Source organism: Dryas octopetala, chromosome 2, assembly GCF_963921425.1.
Source record: "Dryas octopetala chromosome 2, drDryOcto1.1, whole genome shotgun sequence".
Lineage (NCBI taxonomy): Eukaryota > Viridiplantae > Streptophyta > Magnoliopsida > Rosales > Rosaceae > Dryas > Dryas octopetala.
The window spans coordinates 9,122,443-9,145,868 of NC_141367.1; the positions used below are offsets into that span (position 1 = coordinate 9,122,443).

The following is a 23,426-nucleotide window of genomic DNA, read 5'->3' on the forward strand; positions in this document are numbered from 1 at the left end:
GGTGTAATTCGGACAAAACAGTAAGGGTTGATGATGACGCCTATGTAGATGTGAGTTTGAAAAAGAAATACAAGAGGCGTTATATTGCGAAACAAGGATAGTTATGAGATGATTTGGGAATGTTGTGATTGAGGTTGTGCGAGAATACCTGCCTGCCCGTGCATCGATTCGCTCTGTACGGGAAGTGGCGAGCGTAGTTACCTGCCTGCTCGTGCATTGATTCGCTTTGCACGATAAGTGGCGAGCATCCTGCCTGCTCGTGCATTGATATGCTCTGCACGAGAAGTGGCGAGCATTCCTTCCTGCCCGTGCATTGATTCGCTCTGCACGGGAAGTGGCGAGCATACCTGCCTGCCCGTGCATTGATTCGCTCTGCATGAGAAGTGGCGAGCTTAGTTACCTCAGTATATGACCAACAGTTCTCCGGGTACTAGTATGGCGTGAAGTTTCAGAGGTGGAGTATTTTGAGAGTATTAATTGTTCTTCAGAGGTTGATTTACAGTTTTGAGATGATTTAAAAATGGATTTGAGAAAAGGTTTTAAAGCTAGAAGATTTCAAAGAGCAATGTGAGTGAAACTAGTTAGATGTTCATTTGTATTGTGTGTCTGTATTGCATTTGTTTGCTAGGATTTGGTTAAGTCTAGGCTTGAATCTTAAGGATGAGAATGTTGATGGTTTGTCATAAGATTATGAAATATGATGAGTGGATTGGATTATCGTGAATCAGTTGGAGATATGGTATAGGCATATAATTATGTTTGAGGTTATTAATTATGATGTGAATGATTGAGATTGAGGTTAATAGTTGACGATTAGGCAATTGATTGGTCAGAATGATGAAATGAATATTATTATTATTTGTGGGATTTGATGTGAATTTGAGGAATTATGTTTATCTTGATGTTTGGATGATTGGCGATAGAATTATCATGTGATTGAGTAATTATGAATTTTATTGTGGATTATTATTAAATAAGAAATTTGAGGATATTATTGAGGATAATTATTTCATCATTTCACTCATACGAGCTCTAGTGAGCTTACCGGGTTATTTGTTTGAATGACCTGGTGCACCATGGATGTGGTGCAGTGTGGTTAATTGTCTTTTGCAGGTTAAGCAGGTTGAGGAGGCAGTGAGGAGAAGACGAGGCAGTGGGACCCACTTGATTTATGTAAATGATTTTATACAGTGATTTAAACCGATTTTAGAAAGTGATTTTACATCAATATCTTTAGGCTTGCACTCTGATTTATTATTTGCAAAAAATTTATTTATTTAGTTATATTTATGTGCATAGCTCAAAAAAAGAGAACAAATTTAAATGTTTGGTGTTTCAGTGTTTTATGGGCCCAAAGTTTGAGGCATTACAGTTGTGTAGATCAGTAGTGTTTATCGGTATATATATATATATATATATTAATATTTTCTTAAAGGGTTTTGTTTTAACATGCCTTTTGGATTCATCTAATTGATGGGTGGAACAACGCAAAGAGAGGGTTTGATCAAAATCATTATGATAAATTATTATCCATTGTTTGAGTATTGCAACCGATTCTTCTTAAATATAATTCTATTTTTTGTTTATGTTATTATAATCAGATGACATTTTAAATTATGTTTTTTTATCTGATTTGATTTAAATATTTAGATTTAATCATATTCACAGATATGATTAAATTCTTATATTATTTGATTGTTACTAATTTCATTTTAGTGCTCTAATATTGTATATCACAAAATCGTTTGATCTCACAAATGAGATTAGAATAAAAGTTTCTTAATCTTAAAAATAAAATCAATTAAGGGCCAGAAGATCCTTAATGATATTATTGAGGGCTAAAGATGCCTTGATTCTTATACAATTGATTAAAGGCCTAAAAATTTCTTAATCTTGCCAAAATCAATTGAGGGTGTGAAGTTCCTCAATCATTATATAATCGATGAAAGCAAAAGGTGCCTCACTTCATGAGAATCAAGTGTGACTCAATTCTTATACACTTGAATGAGTGCAAATTAAATGAATAAGATAAGAACCCGAAGTTCTTTATTTCTTATTTTACAAGGACGTGAAGTTCCTTGACCCATATACAAGGACCTGAAGTTCCTTGACCTTAATTATTATAAGGGCCTGAAGTTCCTTATCATATAATCCAATTGAAACCTGAAGTTTTAGAAATATATGAATGTGGATATGATGTTCATGTTATGACTTTTGAAGAGCAAATATTTAGAAGCTAAAGTTCTAACCTATTATTATGAGGTAAAGTTCTAAATATGAGGTTTCGGGAATACATGAGAACATATTATTAGTTGACTATATCATTTTCTTTAAATAGAACCTGAAGTTCTAAATCTTTGATCTATACTGTATTTATGCCTCCTATCACGGAATGGAGAGATCAAACTTATAAAGAAATTGATATTCTAATGCATACAACGTGAAGTTCCTTATTCGTTGGTTTTACTTAAAACCTGAGAAATTTAAAGTTCATAAAAAATATGATTAGAACATGTAGTTCTACGCTAAACAGTCAAATAAGACCTGAAGTTCTTTGATTTTTTTTGCTTCTTTATCAAAAGTGGATGAAAATTGGAGATGTGATAGAACCTAATGTTCTTATGATTGATTAAAATTTGTAGTTCAATATGCATTACTTAATCAAGTCGGAACCTGAAGTTCCTTGATTTTCATGCTCTATGTTATAGAATCAAATTGAACCAAAAGTTCTTTGATCTATCATTCCATGATTTAGAACTCAAATTTTTCATAACTTCATAATTTTTCCTATGAACTTGAAGTTCTTGATTAAGTTTAGATTAAGCAGAAAGCCTTTATTCATATGAGCTTGGAGTTCTATACTTTAACAAGATTTAAGAACCCGAAGTTCTACTTATATTTTGTATAGAAACTTAAAGTTTCATGGGTTTTAATGAACTTGAAAGTTTCATAGCTTCAATTTAGAACATATATGGCGTATATGTTCATAGTTGTTCATAATTAATTTATTGATTCTTATTATAACCTGAAGTTAGATGCTGAAGAATTATTTGAAACCAGAAGTTTCATATACCTACATGTGCATTGCAAACCTGATTATGTTTCGTCTTTATATAACCTGAAGTTATATAAGCATTTGAGTTTGTATAACTACTCACTCTATTGATTTTTATATATGCACTTATGAACATTTTCCTGCTGTTAGGGGGAGAAATGACCGTTCCTGAAGAACGGCGTGAAATATCATAATATGCATATACTAGTCTTTTTCATACCATTCAATATGGGAATGAGATATGAATGATAATGCAAATCTAGTGAATGCATTTATTTGAAAGCTAGATGCATATATATACAACAAAACTGCAAAGTCACATATGGAAGTTTTATATATGTCAACATGGATTGATGTCCTAACATGGTAGTCCATCAATTTGGTGGAAAATGGTTTATTGCACGCCTGAAGCGTGACAAATCTATAGGTTCCAAAGTTTAGCTCCCCAGAAGTGGAGAGTATATAAAATGGTCCACACAAGCCCAATTAATTAAATTTAAAGATCCACATTCTGTACACAAATCATCTTAGAAGAGATGACAGTCCCTGAAGAGGCATGTGTACCAATTACAAAGATATATATATATATATTTATATCTAATTCATGCAAATGAGAATTGTGAGATCGTTGATATAATGATGATATATTTTGTTTATAGTAGCTACTAAAAATCATCATGGGCTATAATAATGTGGAACCACGTTTTCTATAAATGTCGACAAAATTAAATGATTGGCCAAACTAGAAAGAGGCAATTCCAGTAGAATTGAACATTATTATAAACATGGAATAATGAGAACTTATAGTTCAAACACCAAAGATGTTAACCCTGAAGGTTATAGATTGTTTGAAATAAAGTAAATGAAATCCCTATTTATAATGGCATAAGGTTTCTCTAAAGAAACATGGGATTGTGGTTATATATTCTCCTGTTATAGATGCAACCACATTTTAACAAATTTGGTAAATTTAATGTGTTCATTGCATATAAAGAAAACTTTTAAGGATTATGAAATGCTTGCAACATATCGCCAGAAACAATTTCCTATAAGATATAGGACAAATTACTAAGTCAAATCCCAAATTGAAAGTGCCATGAAATATTATGTGCCTGAAGCAAATCCTTGAAGGATTGAAAGAGCCTGAAGCTCAAAGTATGTACTCAACTTTAACACTATGAATATGGTCAAAATTGCTTTATTGAGTACTTTGATTAGAACTTGAATTCAGAAAATTGTTGCAACATATTCAAACTTTTGAATGAAGTTATGAATTAATTGAGGCTTCTGAAGAGCTCATAAGATTATTGAATGCTTGAATATTGGATTTGACATAAATGACCTTTGGAAATGAAAATAGTGTCTCGAGCTACAGATCGAGTACAGTACTAGTGAAATTCTTATACCCAACGGTTATTTGGTCTATTGGCATTAAGATTGATTATTTGCTTCCTAAGGGAGATGGAAGAAAGATCTTTGGTCTAGAAGCACCATATCTTAATGTGCCTTATTTAACTTAGCACAATGTAGTAGATCGAATATAGCATTGGTGATTTTGTCATGTAACTTTTTCCAATGCTCAAAGTATTTTCATAATAATTCATCTCTTTTTAGAGAGAATTGTTTCTAACCAGTTTATTTAGTGGATTTATATTTGTTAGTATTGCTTTAACCTCAACAGGATTTCAACAAGTGATGACAAGTATATATCCCTTGAAAGTATGAAAGTCATGTTGATACAAACATTGCCAAACTACACTCTCTAGAAGATGTCATATGCGATATCATTATTTGTTGGATTATTGAGCCAGTTAAATTAAATCTTGTTGTTATCAAGGGGAGCATTCAACCATTTTGTGTGTTGTACTCTTTTTCCTTCGACTAGGTTTTTGTCCCACTGGGTTTTTCCTAGCAAGGTTTTAATGAGGCAAAGCGCATCCAACATTGTATCAGTGATATTATAAAAGTTGCACTCTTTTTCCTTCGCTTTGGTTTTGTCCCATTGGGTTTTTCAAAGCAAGTTTTTAATGAGACAACCTTCACTGTTTGGAGAAATATATTAACATCAGGGGGAGCGTGCCATCAAACATTGTACTCGTTTTTTCCTTCGTCCAAGGTTTTTGTCCCATTGGGTTTTCCTGGCACGGTTTTAATGAGGAAGTGTCGCGCGCTCATCATAGCTACAAGAACACATGAAGATTGTACTATTTTCCTTAGCTAGTCTTTTTCCCATAGGGTTTTGGCTAGTGAGGTTTTTAATAAGGCAATTGTCATATTCAATGGACATCCAAGGGGGAGTGTTGTAAATATCATTAATTATGTGGCTGTTCATTTTCATGTTTAATATTTACCTCCTGTATTATCTAGAGCAATTGTATAGATAATTAAGAGAAGTCCAATTCATTGTAAAATAGGAGACCTTAAGGATCTATCACAGGTCATCCAAGAGCCTATAAATAGAGGCCTTATGTGAATGAGAAAGACACTCTGATTCTTCTCCAATTCTCTCTTATGTTCTCTCTACATTTCTCTTTATTTTATAACATATATATATATGTATGTATCTATATACACACATTTCCAAGAAGTGCAGTAGAATGCGTGAGAGACAACCTGAAGTGTTTTCTAAATGGGCCCACACTCCATCAACTTTTGGTTAGTAAATGGAAGGAAAAGATAAAGTATGAAGTGATTAATAAAGCTCACGGCCCAGTTGCAACTTTTGCTTAACCAATGCCTCACGGAAAGGTATGGTTAATGCATCTCGGCTGAACATTTTGCAAGCCCAAAAGGTGATTCAGCTATTTTCAGTTCAACCTTATCCTATTCTCCATTTACCTGAAGCTGTTCACCACTCAAAGCCACTCACCAACATCTGTCCCACTACCCAAAAAGCTATCAATAGATGTCTAAGAACAATTCATTTCAAGCTACACACGCAGCTACCAAAACTTGGGAGCAAAGAAATTAGACCAATATAAAACGGAATAGACCAGGCAACTAAGAGGAGAACAATCAACCCCCAACACTGCCCCCCAAAAATATCAAGAAATGTGAAATTAATTCTCTACGACCTCTTTGCTCACCAAATCAGCCCAGTGGCTTTTGTTTCCTAAATTTGTCTTTATTTTCAATTGTCTGGCTTTTCAAGCTTCTTTTAGTTTATCTTTCTTTTTGTTTAATCCAATTTCTTCGTGTTTGGGTATTTCAAGAATACCTCTTGTTCTTGGCATTTATTTTAATGTCATTTTCCAGTGAACTCTCTTTTAGATTCATGTAGCCCTTTTATTTATTTTGTTGTTGTTCATTCTCAAAGTCCTAGGCTATCTAGGCAAGAAAAGAACCTTGATAGATTTTTCTCATTCCTTTTCTATCGCTAAATCGTTTGTTAGAAGTTAGATATTTAATTTGGAGCATTACATTTTAGTTTTCTTATTTATATTTTATATTTTTCTAATCGGCTATACCAAGCCAATTAATGGCACGCCCACACCCGCTCCAAAGGTCGGAAACGCCACCGTCGCATAACGACGTGGCGTGTTGTGGTCCATCTCGGCCCTCCACATGGCCGGGGTAATTTTTAGGCCTCAACACAAACCCAAAAGGAAAACAGAACAAACAAAGATGACCAAAAAGGGATGCAACTCAGCTCAAGATCCATAAGGAGCAAAAAAGAAAATACGGTCAAAAGCAAAGAGAAACACAAAGAACCTAAACACTACCACTACAGAACCTTATATTACTGGGATGTCAAGGTAGATCATGGTTAGCAAGCACATGAACCAAAGAGGTTGTGGGTTGAAGGACCCAATTGGGATAGCACAACCTCTTTGAGAACAAGAGTAGTTTAGATTGCAGCAAAGGTGAAGTGATTTAGCATATAGAACAAGTTTTGTAATAAAATGTTGGGTAGAACATGAGATTGAAGAACTTAATGCATGAGAAAGTTTTGAGGATACTTCTTGTATTGAAAATTGTATATTTCTTTTATTTTGGGGCTTGTTGTAATATTCATGGAAAAATGTGGCTTTGTAAATTGAGAAGTTGATTTGTGTTCAAATTTTGTGGAAAAGTTAGACAACAATACCTGCAAGCCAACCAAAATGAAAGAAAAATCTTGAAACCCTTCATTACTTTGAATTCACCATATGCAAATGATCCAATCTTGAAATCCTTCATATACGACTAAACAATGCTGTGAAAGTATTGCATTAATTTATAATAGACTATTGAACAAAGTGAAATGTCTTGGCCCTAAAAATTTCACAGATTCTAGAAAACACATCTACCACTCTCAAGTAGAAAATGAGAAGAAACAACTAAAAGATAGTGAATCCTAGCAAATGCATATGTAGTTCCAATATAACCTAATTGCTTTTGGGATTTATTCTCTTTTGATTCACCGGTTTGTTCGTTATATTTTAATATTCATAGTGCACGAATCTATATATAATATAGATGGCAAACAAGGTCGATCTTACGAGGACTATTGATGATCTTTAAATGATAATCCTAATGCTAAAGATATAAGAAAATAAAACACAAGTGGCAACCCAAGTTGTTTAGCATTAGGAGTTTGAGGGGGTTTGTATGACTTAAATGAAACACACACACACACACACACGAGTTGGAGGGGGGTTTGTATGACTTGAAAACATCAAATAAACCTACTTTGAAGACTAAGATGCGCAACTAGCAAAGATGATGAAAACAACAAGTTATCTTGTGAAAATAGATGGATGATGATACTAGGACTCTAAGACTTTACCACTAGACCTCATACTCAATGTCATGGTGCAATTTCTGAAACCTTTAATTTCTATTGATGAATGCATTCGCATAGGTGCCATAACACGAAATGCATGTTTCCCCAAATATACAAACTAGTGCATAGTGTCTACCCTAGTTTGGTACCCTAAATGCAACCTAGGCATGACATCTTCCTAAGAATGCAGCAAGGTCCATTAACACACAAAGAAGATTATGAATGCAAATAAAACCCTAAGGCATGGTGTCTACCTTAGGTGCTTTAGTATTGATTTCACATGATTAGAATTCAGCTAATTACTAAATCCTAAATTGCTTTTCACTTGTATTGGGCTGATTGGTTGTCCTCACCCTAAATTGATTAAATTCTAGATGTAATAACCCTAGGTGATCAATTAAGGATTATAAACACATAGAGAACAATGATAAAAGTGAAATCAAAATCATCAAATCCATGGAATTAAACAAAGAGCAACTACATCACCAATCCACTGAATATTTGGCCTAGAGCTGAACCCTAGGCCCTAGAAAACGTGATTAGTTCATACTAGAAAACAAGAACATCAAAGAAATCATGTTAATCATCTCCAAAATTACAAGAATACAAGAAAAAAGAAGAAGAAAAGCCAAAACCCTAGGAGAGCTCACGCCTCCAAGCTGCAGCCTCCCTTTCTATTTTTATGATTTCTCTCCAAGTATGGGAACCCTATAACTTAGCAAGAGTTTGGTTTAAATAGGTAAGTATAACTGATCCCTATAGACATGCATGTAGTTGATTTCCTCCCCTAATAAGCCTCCAATAAATCAGAAATTAAAAGGAGATAAATAGGTAATTAAAAATCTGATTTTTAGAGCCAAATTAGGAAGGAAATTCTTTGCAAGGTGCAGCTAGCCATTCACTTAGCACACACGCCACTTCTCTTATGGTTTGGGCTGGGCTTTTACTTCTTTCATGCTCTAGGACCCTTTCTTGGTCTTGGGCTTGGGCTTCTCTTTAAACATCAAATACTCATTTAAGGTCAAAATGGGCTGATTTGCATCCACTTGTTACCTATGGGCTTTTCACCTACGATAGAGAGAAACACAAATAAATAACACAAAATATAGGGATTAAGTACTAAATACATTAAGAAAGAGGGCCTAAAATGCACACATTTAAGGACCCAACATGGTTTCCCTTGGAACATAAGTTCTTCCTAAAATACTCTGCTTACACATCCACGCACACACCAAAGCACAAACTAGAAGAACATTAACTATGCTAAAGCATATGGGAGTCACCCCCATCATTTGATCAAATATTTCAAGTGTATTAAAAAACTCTTGCATTTTTCTTTTTTATTTTATCTAGATTGCTTTTTAATCTGGCATTTTTTCTGCCCTTAGTCCTCATAATCGGGGGATTCAACACTGGGGATTTATCAAGAGGCACATCACAAAGAGTTTGGTCACCAACATTGTTAAAATTTTCCATTATCTTTGCAATCTTCATATCACATTCATATAACTTCATGGCCTCTGCTAACTTTTGTTTAACAACCCTTGTTCCTAAATTACATAATGAGCCTATTCTCACAACATTGTTTATGATAGGACAGCTTGTAGGTCTCACCGTGGAACCCAAGGTGACCCTGTAGGGTCCGACAGCGATGGGGCATCGGGCTCATCCAATCAATGTTACCGTTTATCCTTATCCTCAATTATCTTTATCCTTCTCTCTCTCAATTGATCTCCATTGTGAGATTTGAGTTATTTGAGATATGATTTTGCGATTTGCTATTTAATTTTGATTGATTTCAATATTTTTTTTTTGTCATGGCGATTTGTAGTTACTTTGGTTTCTATTTCATTTTGCATGCAGATTCTGAGAGCTAATTGTGTAGATGCATTTGTGCTTTTCCAGAAGCATTTTGTTTTGTAGATACACAAGTTTTGCAGATGCACTTGCATTTTTTCAGATGCTTTTGCTTTTTATTTTTTGTTTTTTGCAGATGCACTTGTACTTTTCCATATGCATCTACCTTTTTTTGGAGATGCACGTGTGTTTTTCCTAATGCATTTTTTTTTCTTGTTTCTTCTTTGATTTTGTTTTTTTTTTTTTTCTGTCATGTAGCTTGTACCTCTAGGCTTCGACTTCAAAATTCTTACTTGAAAGGACAGTTTCAATATTTTACATACGTAATCCTTTGTATAGGCGTTGAGGTGGACATACACTAAGATGGAATAGACCAGCCAATATGTCCAAAGTCCCTGCAACAATATGATAAGATGCTATTCCTCTCGGAACAAAAGGATCAAAACCCTCCACACCCCACACTGGATTTACGGATTGTACCCTTCTAGTTAGTCCATAAGGATCAGACACCCATATTCTAGGATCATACAATCCTGTTACATGAAATGCACCAAAACCAAAGCAAGCCACTCTTGAGAGAAATAAATGAATTCCAAAGATCTTAGGCAAATCCAAATAGGATTTTCTTATACGTTCATCAATAAATATTTCTAGATCCCAATACACCCAATGCCAAATAGCTGCCAAAAAGCGCAAGCAATGTGTACATGCAGAGATCGAATCTTGTTTTGGACTGGTTTCTTGGTTTGTTTGTTTGTTTGTTTTTTTTTTTTTATGTGTTAAGTTTTTGTGTAGATGCAGTGATTCAATAGAATTGGCTTTCTTTTGATTTTTGGGTGAGTTTTATTTTTGTTTTTTTTTTTTAAACTTCAAAATTTTTTAAGCCGTTGGATTTCAATTATTTTTTTACGCGGGCAGGGAATGGATGCGGTGGCAGGTTTGTAATTTTTGTGAAGTTGTTAAGGTTTTTTTGTCTATTTTTCTTAACGGATTGGACCTATTTGAATTTTGGCATTTAGTTCAAGTTAATGGGTTGATTGTCCTTTAGACTAATTATTTTAGTTGCACCAAGGCTAAAAGCCTAAAACCAACAGTTACTACGAACATTGGATGGAGAACTCGGAACGCTGGTTAGTTAGGCCTTCGACAATGGTGATCCCCAAATACTCAATACCCAAATCAATTTTGGGTATCAAAAAGTGTAAAAATATAGATTTTGGGGATCACCAACACAATGATATTGAGGCCCAAATATGAGGATATTAATATTTAACTCATTTACTTAATCTTAAAATTGATTAAGTGTCCGTTAATTAAATATTTAAAATATTTTATGATTAAGAATATTATATCATTGTTAATAATTTAATTAGTTCTTCAAAATATAAACTTCAGCCCATAATACATCATTTTTTTGTTGTGTACAAAGTTCCGAATTTGGAGACTTTTCTAGCCAAGTTTGAACTATAGCATTATCTTCATCTTTTGACTAACCAAGACCTCTAATCATATTGAATTCATTAAATTTGATGAAAATGTGGTGTAAAAAAGAGAAGAATGTGAAGAAAAAACTAAAAAGAATGAGGTTTATATAGAATTTTTTATGTACTAGTCGTTATAAAATTAAAGGGAATTTTTTTAAAAAAATTTTGAATTTTTTTTTATTTTGACATTTTTTTCAATTTTTTCTATAATAATAATAATAATAATTATTATTATTATTGTTATTTTCAAAAATTACATTTAACTGATTTGGGCCATTGATTAATTTTCAACGGCACGCAGATTTAGGCTGTGAATTGCAAATCAAAACAAAGCCAAAACTTCATGCATGAGTCGTTGCTTTTCAATCACCCATCATGTCCCCATCCATTCCTTTATTCTAATTGTAGGGCTTGCGTGCAGTCTTGACATCATGAGTTTTTTTTATCAACTTTTATTTATTGGTGGGCCAGTCATTTAATTTGGTTTTGGATATAGTCTATACCCAAAACTGGGAATAGCTTTTGGGTCTCAAAAAATTATGTGGATCACATTCCTGCTCATTGTGGCTGAACTATACCTATTTTATACTCAAAAAATGAGTTTGGGGATCATATTCAAACTGCATTGTGGAAGGCTTTACTGGAGCCTACTTGGATTGATCTAAATTCTAATCATACCTGCTTATTTATCATTTGGGCAAAAAAACAAAAAAACAAAAAAACAAAAAAAAACAAAACAGAAAGTGTATAGTGTTTGGATCATTCAGCCAAAACATTATGGTAGGTTAATTATCAGCTTTATTTTACTGAAGTGAGTGAACTCAGTCCAAGTATTGTCATAGACTCGTAAGTCATAACGCCTTCATCATTTTGAACACAGCCATCGAAGAGAGAATGAATTTACAGGCTCATGTGCTTAGCAGAGACTGCAATGTCTCAGTCTCTCTTCACCACACCCCCTCTTTCTATACCAGCCCACCTCTACCACCGGCTTCAAATCTCCCATTTGGGTCATCCCTCCTTCAACGCCCACTTTCACTGCCCCACAAGTTGAACCACACCGCTACTGCCTCTCCTACCAAAAGGGGTCTCCTTCAAATCGTCACAGCGTACTCAGGAGAAAGAGACTCAGCCCCCGAGTCTCCGGCGAAAGCGCTTCGACGAATTCTCGACTTGCCAGGGGTTCACCAAGGCCCTGCTTGTTTTGATGCTCTAAGTGCCAAGCTAGTGGAAAGAGCTGGCTTCCAGTACTGCTTCACCAGTGGTATATGACTTTTGTGTATTTCTAATTTCAACATGTGGGGTTTCTGTCTTGCTTGTAGATAGTAACATAATTGCATGATTTTGATATGGGGTTTAATCAGACTCTGGTTTTTGAGGCAGGATTGATTATATGTACTTCGGTTTTGCGCTTTTTGATGTGGGGTTGATTGCTTTTCTTTGTCATAAATATGTGGTTGATTATAGAATATAGATTCTGGCACAGTGTTGTTTCTTGTGAGAATATGGGAATGACCTTGGTTATATACTTTTTGTAATGATAGCATTTTTCTAGAAGCTCAAGCTATTAGGATGTGAGCCAACAATTCACGTGTGAATCTCTCTCTACCATTGGGGCCCAACATGTGGAATACAAAATACATTGGGAGGAGGCAATTGCAGGGATTCAAAACTCAGGATCTCCTGCTTTGATACCATGGTAAATTTTGTTGGTGCACCACTATCCCAAAAGCTTAAGCTATTAGGATGCGGACCAACAATTGTTCTGTATTCTAATAGTTATATTTGATTTAAATTGAAGGAATTAAGAGTAAGAGACTTAGATACTTGCATTCTCAGTGATGTATTCATCTTCATGATTTTTTGTTTGTTAAAAAATATGAGATAATTTCTTTGACTACATGCCAATATTGTTGAATGAGTTAAATTACTTTATTTTGTTTTGTTAATGATTGAAAATCTTATTCAATCCAAACAAGCTGTAAACACAGCAGTGGAACTAGCAGCAAATCTGCAAACACAGTTCTCACAAAATTCCTTTTGCCATGAGTGGATGCTGGTCCTTCTTGTAGCTTAAAATGGAAGCATGCCACTACACGGCTTAGGGTCTGCATAGAAGGGTAGTCATTATAAATGTAAGTGCACTTCTAATAAAAAAATTGTTAGGCCGAGTAAGGAATTGCTCTCCGTAGAAGTTCTTTTCAATGGCTTGGTTAGCAAGGACTTTACTAGTTCGAGTTTGGTGTGTCTGTGATTGTGTGTGTGAACTCGAACTCATGAGAAACCAAATGTGAATTCTCCCAAGAAAAGCAAACTGCTTTGAAAGTAAAGTGAAAATGTTGCTAGTACACGAGTTTGGAATTTCAGTCAAAGATTCAACCCCTCTCTACTGTGATAATCAGCCAGCCATTCATATCACTGGTATCCCATTTTTCCATCGAAGTGGAATCATCACTACTGTTCTAAAGTGGTATCAAACGAGATTGTGGCTGCATTTGTTGTGCCCTCTGGAATCAGCTAGCCCATATACTCACTAAAGCCCCTAAAAGACATGCTTTTGATTCTATTGGCAGCAAGCTGAGAGTTGTAGATATCTACTCCCCAGAAATGTTTATTGGCAGCAAGCTGAGAGTTGGCAGCATACTGATTTTTTCCTCTCTTAGAAATGTTTGTTGTTCAACAAGACTCCTTATTTCCAAATTGTACAGTTCATTTTTTATTAGAAGCACCTTTCTCTTCTTCTCGAGGGGAATTAATTTGTTCACTGCATGCAAGCTGCCTGCTCTTAGGTTTCTTTCCTTTATTCTTCTTTTTGTTTGCAGCAGCTGCCCTTTATTGCTGACAGTATTGTTGAACAAAGTAGCAATACATCCTCAGCCAAGCTAACAGGAAATTGAAATGAAGTTGTTTAATCAAAGTATAAAATTGTATGTTATCTAAACTATATCAATCATAAAATCCTATGGTATATTCTTCTTGTTTTATGTGCATTGCTAGGCTGTTGTTTCTTAAGATCTTGTCTATTCTACATGTTCTCTATAGTTAGTTAGTTAGATATATCTTTAGCTGTTCAGTAACTGGATCTTAATGGTCCTCTGCATGTGTACTTGTCTTTTTGTTATATTAATTGAATTATTTTGTTTCTTGTAAAAAAATCATAAAATCTGAATGCAATTGCTGTTGAGTAGCATATAGATATGAGTTCTTAGTCATTTTTTCTGGTAAATCTTGTCTAAGTGTATCAAACAGAGAAACAAGTTTATTAATGCATTTTGGTCTCCCATTAGGATTTTCGATATCGGCTGCAAGATTAGGATTGCCAGATACAGGTTTTATATCCTATGGAGAAATGGTGGATCAAGGGCAACAAATAACCCAAGCTGTGTCAATTCCTGTTATTGGAGATGGCGATAATGGATACGGGAATGCAATGAATGTCAAGAGAACTGTCAGGGGATATATTAGAGCTGGTTTTGCAGGGATTTTGCTTGAAGATCAGGTTATATTATTCAAATAATAATTTTGCATCCTTTAATCTTCCTGTTTTCTTCTCTCTCTCTCTCTCTCTCTCTCTCTCTCTCACACACACACAAGTCTGTGGCTGTTGCTTTTTATACAAATAAAAATTCTAAGGAAAGAGAGGGAGGGGGGGGGGGGGGGAATTGGAGAGTATTTTAGATAGAAATCGGGTTTGTTTCTTTTAATTATTTCTTAATGTTTCTTATTCATACAATTTTAAAATTAATTTTAGTCATACTTAGCCAAAAAGTATTTTTTCGTAAGATCATGAATATAAATCCTTTTAGAATGAAAAGACTTAGATTCAAATTACAGTAATGTCGGATTCAAATCAGAGAAACTAGAAGAATGGGTTGTCTGGCATACTTTAGAATGGAAAGACTTCTTGAATATTGTGAGTTCTTAATTGACATATGTCCTGTAATCTTGGTTTTTGGGTTTTTAGGTGTGATTTGTTTTTCCACCATTAAGAGTTCCAATGTCATTTTTTAGTAAAAAGAAAAACTTTGACTGACCAAGGAAATTGGATCAGAAGTCTGCTGCCAAATAGACAATTGGATTATTTGTTGAAAAGTAAGTTTGGTCCAAGTCCAATTAACTATGAAGATTTCCTTGCAATAATTTTTTATTATTTTTTTTTCTAATGCTTTCCTTTTTGTTTCCTTAGTTTAAACTTTAGAGAAGCAATACAAATATAATAACTCATGTGTATAATGTTAGCTTGGGAATCTTGAAATAATTGATTGTCCAGTGAGATCTCGTGGAACTAGGGTTGTATTGAGACTGGGTATGCCTGGGAACTTGATGGTCGGATTGACAAAATTTAATGTATTTCGCCTTTGGTTTTCATTGCTTTACATGGTGTGATATCATAATGGGAGGTGAAATCATTTATGAGTGTACTTTTGGTACAGCTTAGTATAGCCTTGCTGTAGGTTTCATAAGTCAGGCCTTATCTTAAGCACTTTCTAATATTCCTTTGCTACATTTTTTTTTTTTTTTTTTTTTTCATTTGATTAACTTTGTCCTTATTTTGTTCATTATTATGCATTCTATTATACTGTTTGAGACACTTATTGCATATAAACCTTTCTTCTTTAGGTCTCTCCAAAAGCTTGCGGTCATACGCAAGGCAGGAAAGTGGTGTCAAGAGAGGAGGCTGTGATGCGGATAAGAGCAGCTGTTGATGCTCGGAAAGAGAGTGGCACTGACATTGTCATTGTAGCACGATCTGATTCTCGTCAAGCAGTGTCTCTGGATGAAGCACTCTGGAGGACAAGGGCATTTGCTGATGCTGGAGCAGATGTTATTTTCATTGATGCACTAACTTCAAAAGAAGAGATGAAGGCTTTCTGTGGAATATCTCCCCTAGTTCCAAAAATGGTACATCACATTTTCCATGGTAGAATAGAAAGTAGCAATATAATGTTTTTGAAGACTTGGGTTTTATAACATTTCTTTTCTTCATACTTTTTTAAGGAAGCCGGGCGTTGCAAATGACTACCTTTTGCTACTCTTATAAATGTGGTGACGAGGTGCTACTTTTAATGTCTCATGTCTATTTTCCCACATGTGATAAATTAAATTAGTGCCACATAGTAAGTGCTTGTGAATTTGAAGCTTCCCCCTCTTCTTTTAGTATTGTCTCCATTAAAGTATTAGTATTGCTAGCATTAATCTTAGTTATTACAATATTTCACTTTCCATTAAAACATCTATGTCAAGCCTTATTGATTAGCCATTGATGTTTATGATCTTGAGTATGACTAAGGATAACCTAACTGCAGTAGGTTCTATTCTGTTTGGTGAAGTTGGACCCAAGTGATGGTATGGAAGATCCTTTAAATGTGTGTCTGCACGCCCACACAGCCTAAAACCCAACCCAACTAACCCTTTATCCCAAAAACAATTGGGTTTGACTATGACCCGCGTGTTGGAAGACGAAAATAAACCTCAAATATATCTATAATTGAAAATTTTCTTTTTATTAAAATTTGTGGTGTTGGTTCTCTCCTGTGTAGTAGGTTGGACTAGAACTGTTTTTTTCTACTAAAGAAAATTAAGATATATTGTAACATGTTAGTTGAAAAAGATGTTGTAGCGCAACTTTAAAGTTGTATTCTGAATGGAGCACCCAACGAAGTGGTGGAAGTCTAAAGGATTTTTGTCAGCTGGTGCTACATGTGCAAGAAAGATGTAGAGATTGTTGTCCATTTACCACAGCATCACTCTGCTGTCTGGGATATTTCTTTATTTGGTCTTTGGTTTTTGTTTTAAGTTTTTTATACAGTGCCAAACTTGTTGCACACCTTATGACTTGTAAAATAAGCAGGTTAATGGTTATGAGGACTGAGAATTTGATATTATGGATCGACAAATAGTCGACAAAAAGAAGCAGATCTGAAATTTTGGTGGTTGACAAATGGTCGACATTTCATGTTATGGGTCGACAAGTGGTCGATATTCTAGTTGTTTGGGCCACTTTAGATGGTCCTGCAGCTAGTTCATCTTGTTCATCATATTCATTGAGCGGGTCTGTGGGAGATTAGATCTAGGTTTTTCGTTCATCATATTCATCTTCTCCCACTTTTTTACATTTTTGTTAAAGTCGATTTTTCAGTCGACAAATGGTTGACATATGTCGACCACTTTATCGACTTAAAAGTGTCAAAAGAGTCATAAATATTTATTTTGGGAGCTGAGGGTCAAAAAAGAGTAACCCAAATTTAACTGGGTTATTTCGCAAATTTTCCCAATAAACTTACACTTAAAGTTCTACTTTAATTTACTTAATTGTTTCTCTTTAAAATCCTTTCCTAAATTTTTAATAAGTAGAGCCAACTTTTTTATTTAATGTTAAATTGCGGCACTATGTTAAACAAAACTGAATGCTTTACTCTAATAGAATTTGATTGATGCAGCATATATGATAATGGATACAAATAGTGTTTGGCTTGAAATTGACACCATTTATTTGGATTGTTATTTTGTCCACTAGTTGTGATATTACTTTAGTTGTACGTTCTGGTTTTGGAGTGAATATCTAACTGGAGGCACTTTCCAGTACTCTTTTTGATTTAATTATTATTTTAATTTTTTTTTTATAGTAGAATATAATTGGACATTCTTAACAGAGATATTTTGGTTAAGTGCCATATTGGTATTGTATAAGATATTGTCTATAGCAGGAATGAATTCTTTAAAGAAGTTTGTAATTTTGTATTCCATTTATGGCACTAGCAATGACATTTAGTTTCACATTAGCTAGTTTCACTGCCTACATATGAACATGTGTGATGTATACTTATCAAGATATGTCAAGCAGTAATCTAACAAACAATCACCAGCCTCAATTTGTAACTTCAGAATAGTTGTGGAAAAATGAAAGTAATTTGTAGTAATAAAACTCCATGTTTTTTCAGGCAAATATGCTTGAAGGAGGGGGAAAAACACCAATACTCAATCCTCTTGAACTTGAGGATATTGGATATAAACTTGTGGCATATCCGCTTTCCCTGATTGGGGTATCTATTCAAGCAATGCAGGTAACATGCCTACACCTTTTTCTTTTCAAATTAAGTTCATGAATGAAAGAAAAGGTCAACTTTCTTGGACACGCTATAATTATGCTACTATAAAAAGGTTTAAAACAGTTATGACTATAGATCTCTCTGATTTTCTTACATGACATAATGATCTGGTTCAAAATTGAAAACATAGCAACAGCCAACAAAATAATTTCTTATGCACTAGATGTCTAGAAGTGTCTAAGTTGCGCCAGAACTTTAAATTTTCTGTGTCTTTTGGAGCTTTTCTGTCAATCTCCCATGGAAATGGAATTGTTTTCAATATATTAATGAAAAAAGACAATTTTGTTCCATGCTGTTTTCCATTGCATCAATTTGAGGTATAAGTATCACATTTTTTTTTTTCCATATAGGTATGGGCCTATGGCTGCTACAAATCTATGAAGTGAAATAGTAACAATTTGTTATGTTATACATTTAAATATAAGGTCCTTTGCAACAAATTGTGATTTTTAAATATAAGAGTAACATATTTTGTTAGATAGATAGTTTCCAGTGCAATTAAGTTGGATCCAAATGCATAATTTGCCCAGAATCTTAAGGTATTATAACCAAGTCTGTCATCGAGCACATTTTGGGAAAAACATGCATTTTGGTGTGCTTTTCAGAAGTGTTACTTGTCTAGAATTCACTAATTTAGAATATTACTTCATGGTAAGGAACATATATGAATTAACTGCAGGAAGCACTAGCTGGTATCAGAGGGGGTCGTATCCCTCCTCCTGGAAGCATGCCATCCTTTGATGAGGTTAAGGAAATCCTAGGTTTCAATAGTTATTATGAAGAAGAAAAACGGTATTCTACCAGCATCCGTCAGCAGTCTTCGACAAGATGTGAGTAACTTGGCATATTACACACTTCAGTACTGTTTACTCAGCACAGATGTGATCACGATATTTCTTTCTCACTTGGCGTTTTAACATGAAGTTGTCTAAAATTAGATTATTAACTTAAAATCCAATGTCTTTTCTCTGTTTTGATGAAAGTTGATTACTTATCACAACTGAGTTAAAACTGGATTTAACATAACAGGATGAATGGCTCTTTGGAAGATAAATTTCTACATGTTTCCATTAAGATCGGCCAATTTTTCATGTGTACCAATTAGCCTCCCACCCAAAATTTTATAGATGTAGATAAGCATTTTCTGTTTCTTAGTTCTTATACATAAAGGTTATTTTCCAGTGACCAGTAGTGTATACAGTCTTCAAAGGAGGGATGCAGAGCAGAAAGATCAGAGCCCTCAAGATCCCATTGTTGAAGTTATAACACCTGATGTGTACAATAACTATGGTGCAGATGGTTCCAGGGGTCCATTTTCTGGGATCTGGTCTCGGACACTGAGAATCAAAATAACTGGAAGAGATGGATTTGAGAAACTTGATGTTAGGATTCCTGTAAGTCATCTATCCTTGGCCATATATATCACAGTAGTTTTAATATTGTACAACTTAGATTCCTTTCCTGTGCTTCCGCTGTTAGAACTGAACTATTTTAGAAAAGCGAAAGAGGAAAAAAAACACCCAGTAATTTAATGGTGAAGCCTTAACTGTTTTATAAAAAGAAAATCATCTTGGGGAAATGTACTATAAACTCCATTTCTTTTCGTTTCTATAAAACTAGTAGATTTCTGAAAAATGACAAAAATTCAGCTTAGTTATTGGCAGATGAATCAGAATAGAACAGGCAATGTAATCTGCGACGGGCATATGTTGATGTTTAGTATACACACTCGCTTTATGATGAAGCACGTGAACCATTTTATATAACTGTGTACAGTTATATTACACCGCTAACTTTGTTCTTTTTTATTAATTAACTATTTCCAATTTAATAAAATTTTTAAAAAAATTTATCTTGGCATATTTTTGTAGTACATAAAGTTTAGACGGCGTAATAAATTTCATTAATAACCTTAACCTTTTCCTTGGTATGTAGGAAGAAAGAGTAAAAGTTTTACAATAAAAAAAAAATCACAAAATAGAAAAAGTAACACTGCTCAAACGCCATCACATAGATGTAGATTCCCAGGGAACACAACTTGTAGAATGCTGAATATTAAGTCCTGTTTTTGGGTCAAAAGCTGAAAATTTGAAAAATCACCAGTTCCGAATTATTGCCTACACGAATCCTCTGCATGCTAGTTATGCGACTTCAGATTGTCTTATGAAATGCTGTTTTTTTTTTTTTTCCTTTGTGATAAAACATTTTGACAGGCTGGATTCTTGGAAGGAATCACAAATATAGTTCCAGGTATTACTCATGCTCTCCAAACTTATTTAAAATGAGTAATTACTTCAGACTAGTAGTATGGTATAACTGAAGGTCCACACATGTTTCCATACAGCTCTCGGGGGTGTAAACATCAAAGAACTGTTGGATGGTGCAGCTGATGAAATGGGAGGGAAGCTATTGTTAGATTTTAACGACACAATCGGTGATAGGATTCAAGTGTTTCTAGAGTAAATCCATTGAAGTTCAGTTTTATAGTTTAATTGCTGAAGGTATTCTCTGTATAACATGATTATGCAACAAGAACTTGGTTTTCTTTCTGTTAAAGGTTGTGAAAAATCACATAAAAGGAAAATCATGAAAATACAGTTACAAAAAAATATCATGAGATTATTGTAAAAGATTTCCATTGGCATTATAACCCATTAATGTGTTGAAGCCATCTTTTTCTTCTGCTGTCATGTTGGAGTTGTTGGTACCCCTCTAAAATTCTGTATGTTATATGCCACGTGCCATGCCAAGTCAACCAGAGTCAAAATTGTTTGACTCTTTCAGCCAAAGAACATGCTTTCAGGCGGAAAGAAATGTGCCATGCCAATTCAATCCATTTTTATTCTCGCCAACACATCAGCAGATAAGGACAAGCAACATCTAAAGTTAAGGACAGCTCAGTACCTAACCCAGAGCTTGTGTTAGCATGAGAAAAATATCTTGGCATCACTTATCCAGGCCTTACACGTGGTTGTCAAAGATCAAAACCCTAGTTCAGCTTTGAGAACTATATAAAGCAATCAATGCTACAGTACAAGGGGCCTTCACCTCCACACAAAAAATTCAGATATTTCTATTCCAATTTCATGTTTACCTTACAACTTATGCATCGTTCATCATCGATTTGTATTATTTCTGAATTTTCAATTTCCATTTTAGACTATAAATTGTCCTTTTAGAAAGTTATCAAGCACTTTTTTGTGCTGACATTTGTTCAACTTCATTTATTATATTTTCTTGTATTTCTCCATAAATATGGATTTTCTGGCCTTATTCAATGTGTTTTGAATTCTTTCTCTGCTTTGACTATTGATTTCCTAAAAAGTACTTTGTTTATCATGGTTTATAGGTCCAAATCCAGATATTTTCATTATTGAGCATTTATTTCCTCTTTATGCGATTGTTTTCTCCGTTTAAGTCTTGATGTCCAAGTTTATGTTATTTCCTTTTTGTTTTCTTCATTAAGTCTATTTCCATCATTTGTCATGCTTAGATCTACTATTCCTAGTCATTTATTTTCTCTGTTTCTTCAGATCTAGTTTACATCCTTTTAGATCTAGTTTCATAGTTATCTTTAATTCATTTTCTGTTTACCAAATACTTTTAATTTCAATTCTCACTACACACTCACAGTGAAGTCCTAAGATGAGTTAGGCAAAGAAAAGAATCCAGGCCAAGTTTGGTTTTCTCTTGGGCGGACAATCATTTGAAAGAAGTTAGATTCGGGCCGAAAGGTCGATTTTCTCTATTTTTCGCCCTAGGAACACTTCCGGCTGGTGGCATGCCCACGTGCATTAAAAGAATCCAAAAACGCACGATCAATCTCAGTCTGACACGTGGACCGAGAATTTTTTGTGCTAAAATAGATTGGCATGCCCAGTGGGGCTTACTAAACTGTGTTTGTGTTAGTTTATGGTCGAGACATGTCGCGCCTTTGCAGATGGTAGATCAGCCGAATGAAGGACTTGTGTCGGATGGCTAAGTTGTGATTGAAGAAATCAGAGAGGAAGAGCCCATTGTTGCCGGCCAGCAGGCACAGAAGAATGTCAACGATCTTCTCCAGTGGCAAATGACCGTCGCAATGGAGGAAAGCAACTGAACTCTTCAAGGCCTTGCTCAGGCTATTAATGCAATGACGGTTCAGCAGCAGCAGGTCAGGTCGACCGTAGCATACCAGCATATGCCGATGGGGTATAACCCATATTTTTTTTCGGCCTAGACTCCGAAAGGAAGGCCTCATTTGCCTTAGTAACCTCCTGTCGTTCATCACTTTTCAGCCTAACCAGCTCAACTTGCACCACAATGGAAGGATGTGTCGATTTACGTACTGCCACATGCAAGGGTTCAAGGTAATAACGAGAATGGTTTAGTTCTCTATCAGGGTATACAAGGCCATGCCCAGATCCCTTAGGTCGAGCCACTGATTCCCAGGCCAGGGACACTGCCGGCCCAAAATGCTCAACCACTAGGACTTCATCCTCCCCTGCAACCGTTGGCTCCTCAAGTTTCAATTGCTCCAGCCCAACAGCAGCCACAGGGAGTTATTCCTCCAAATCATCTAGTAATGGGGTACAATGAGATAGCCCAACCAAATCCCCTCAGGTCCTTAGGCCACCAACGATGGCCTGAAGGAATGATTTGCCACTCAAAGGCCAACAACAACAACGGCCTCAACCCGGTCTTAACTTAAGGGGGGAAGATCAATGGAGACCTAGGACAAGGGAGCAAATATTAACGCGCAATGATATTAAGCTTATGATACAAGGGATGATAAACAATGCTGACAGGAGACCTAGGCCGTCATACACCCAACCATTTGTACCGGAGGTTGCACTCTACGACTTCCCAAGGAATTTTCGGCTTCTTGACTTCTCCCTATTTTCGGGCAATGATAACACCAGTTCTTTAGAACACATTGCCAGATTCACAACTCAATGTGGAGAGTATGGGGGAGATGAGATCTTAAAAATGAAAATCTTTGGGAGTTCATTAACAGGGAACACATTCAGCTGGTTTAGTTCTCTTTGGACTGGAGTCATTCGTTGATGGAGTGAATTAGAAGAGTTTTTCTACAGATTGGTAAGAGAAGTTAGCCTGACCGAATTGGCTAAAATGAAACAAACAGGATCGGCTGTGGGACATAACCGTGAATTCCA

General features: G+C 35.0%; 1 protein-coding gene across 2 annotated transcripts; it reads left to right on the plus strand.

The window, feature by feature from the left end:
• The first annotated feature begins 12,017 nt into the window (after positions 1 to 12,017).
• Positions 12,018 to 20,922, plus strand: LOC147292908 (uncharacterized). 2 transcript variants are annotated; one of them, XM_086231673.1, is made up of 8 exons: positions 12,018 to 12,425; positions 14,449 to 14,660; positions 15,782 to 16,063; positions 18,103 to 18,225; positions 18,950 to 19,100; positions 19,453 to 19,664; positions 20,484 to 20,520; positions 20,615 to 20,922. In XM_086231673.1, the coding sequence occupies exons 1-8, from the start codon at positions 12,056 to 12,058 to the stop codon at positions 20,731 to 20,733; spliced, it is 1,506 nt and encodes a 501-aa protein (XP_086087799.1). In that variant the 5' UTR covers positions 12,018 to 12,055; the 3' UTR covers positions 20,734 to 20,922. The 2 variants fall into 2 exon arrangements, with proteins under 2 accessions (XP_086087799.1, XP_086087800.1); XM_086231674.1 differs by having other exon boundaries at positions 19,567 to 19,664.
• The last annotated feature ends 2,504 nt before the right edge of the window (positions 20,923 to 23,426 follow it).

Bases quoted from the DNA above. Each gene is read 5' to 3' on its own strand.
- LOC147292908 (XM_086231673.1), top strand. From the start codon at position 12,056: ATGAATTTACAGGCTCATGTGCTTAGCAGAGACTGCAATGTCTCAGTC. The intron at 12,426-14,448 runs GTATATGACTTT...GTCTCCCATTAG, and splicing joins CCAGTACTGCTTCACCAGTG to GATTTTCGATATCGGCTGCA. The intron at 19,665-20,483 runs GTAAGTCATCTA...ACATTTTGACAG, and splicing joins AACTTGATGTTAGGATTCCT to GCTGGATTCTTGGAAGGAAT.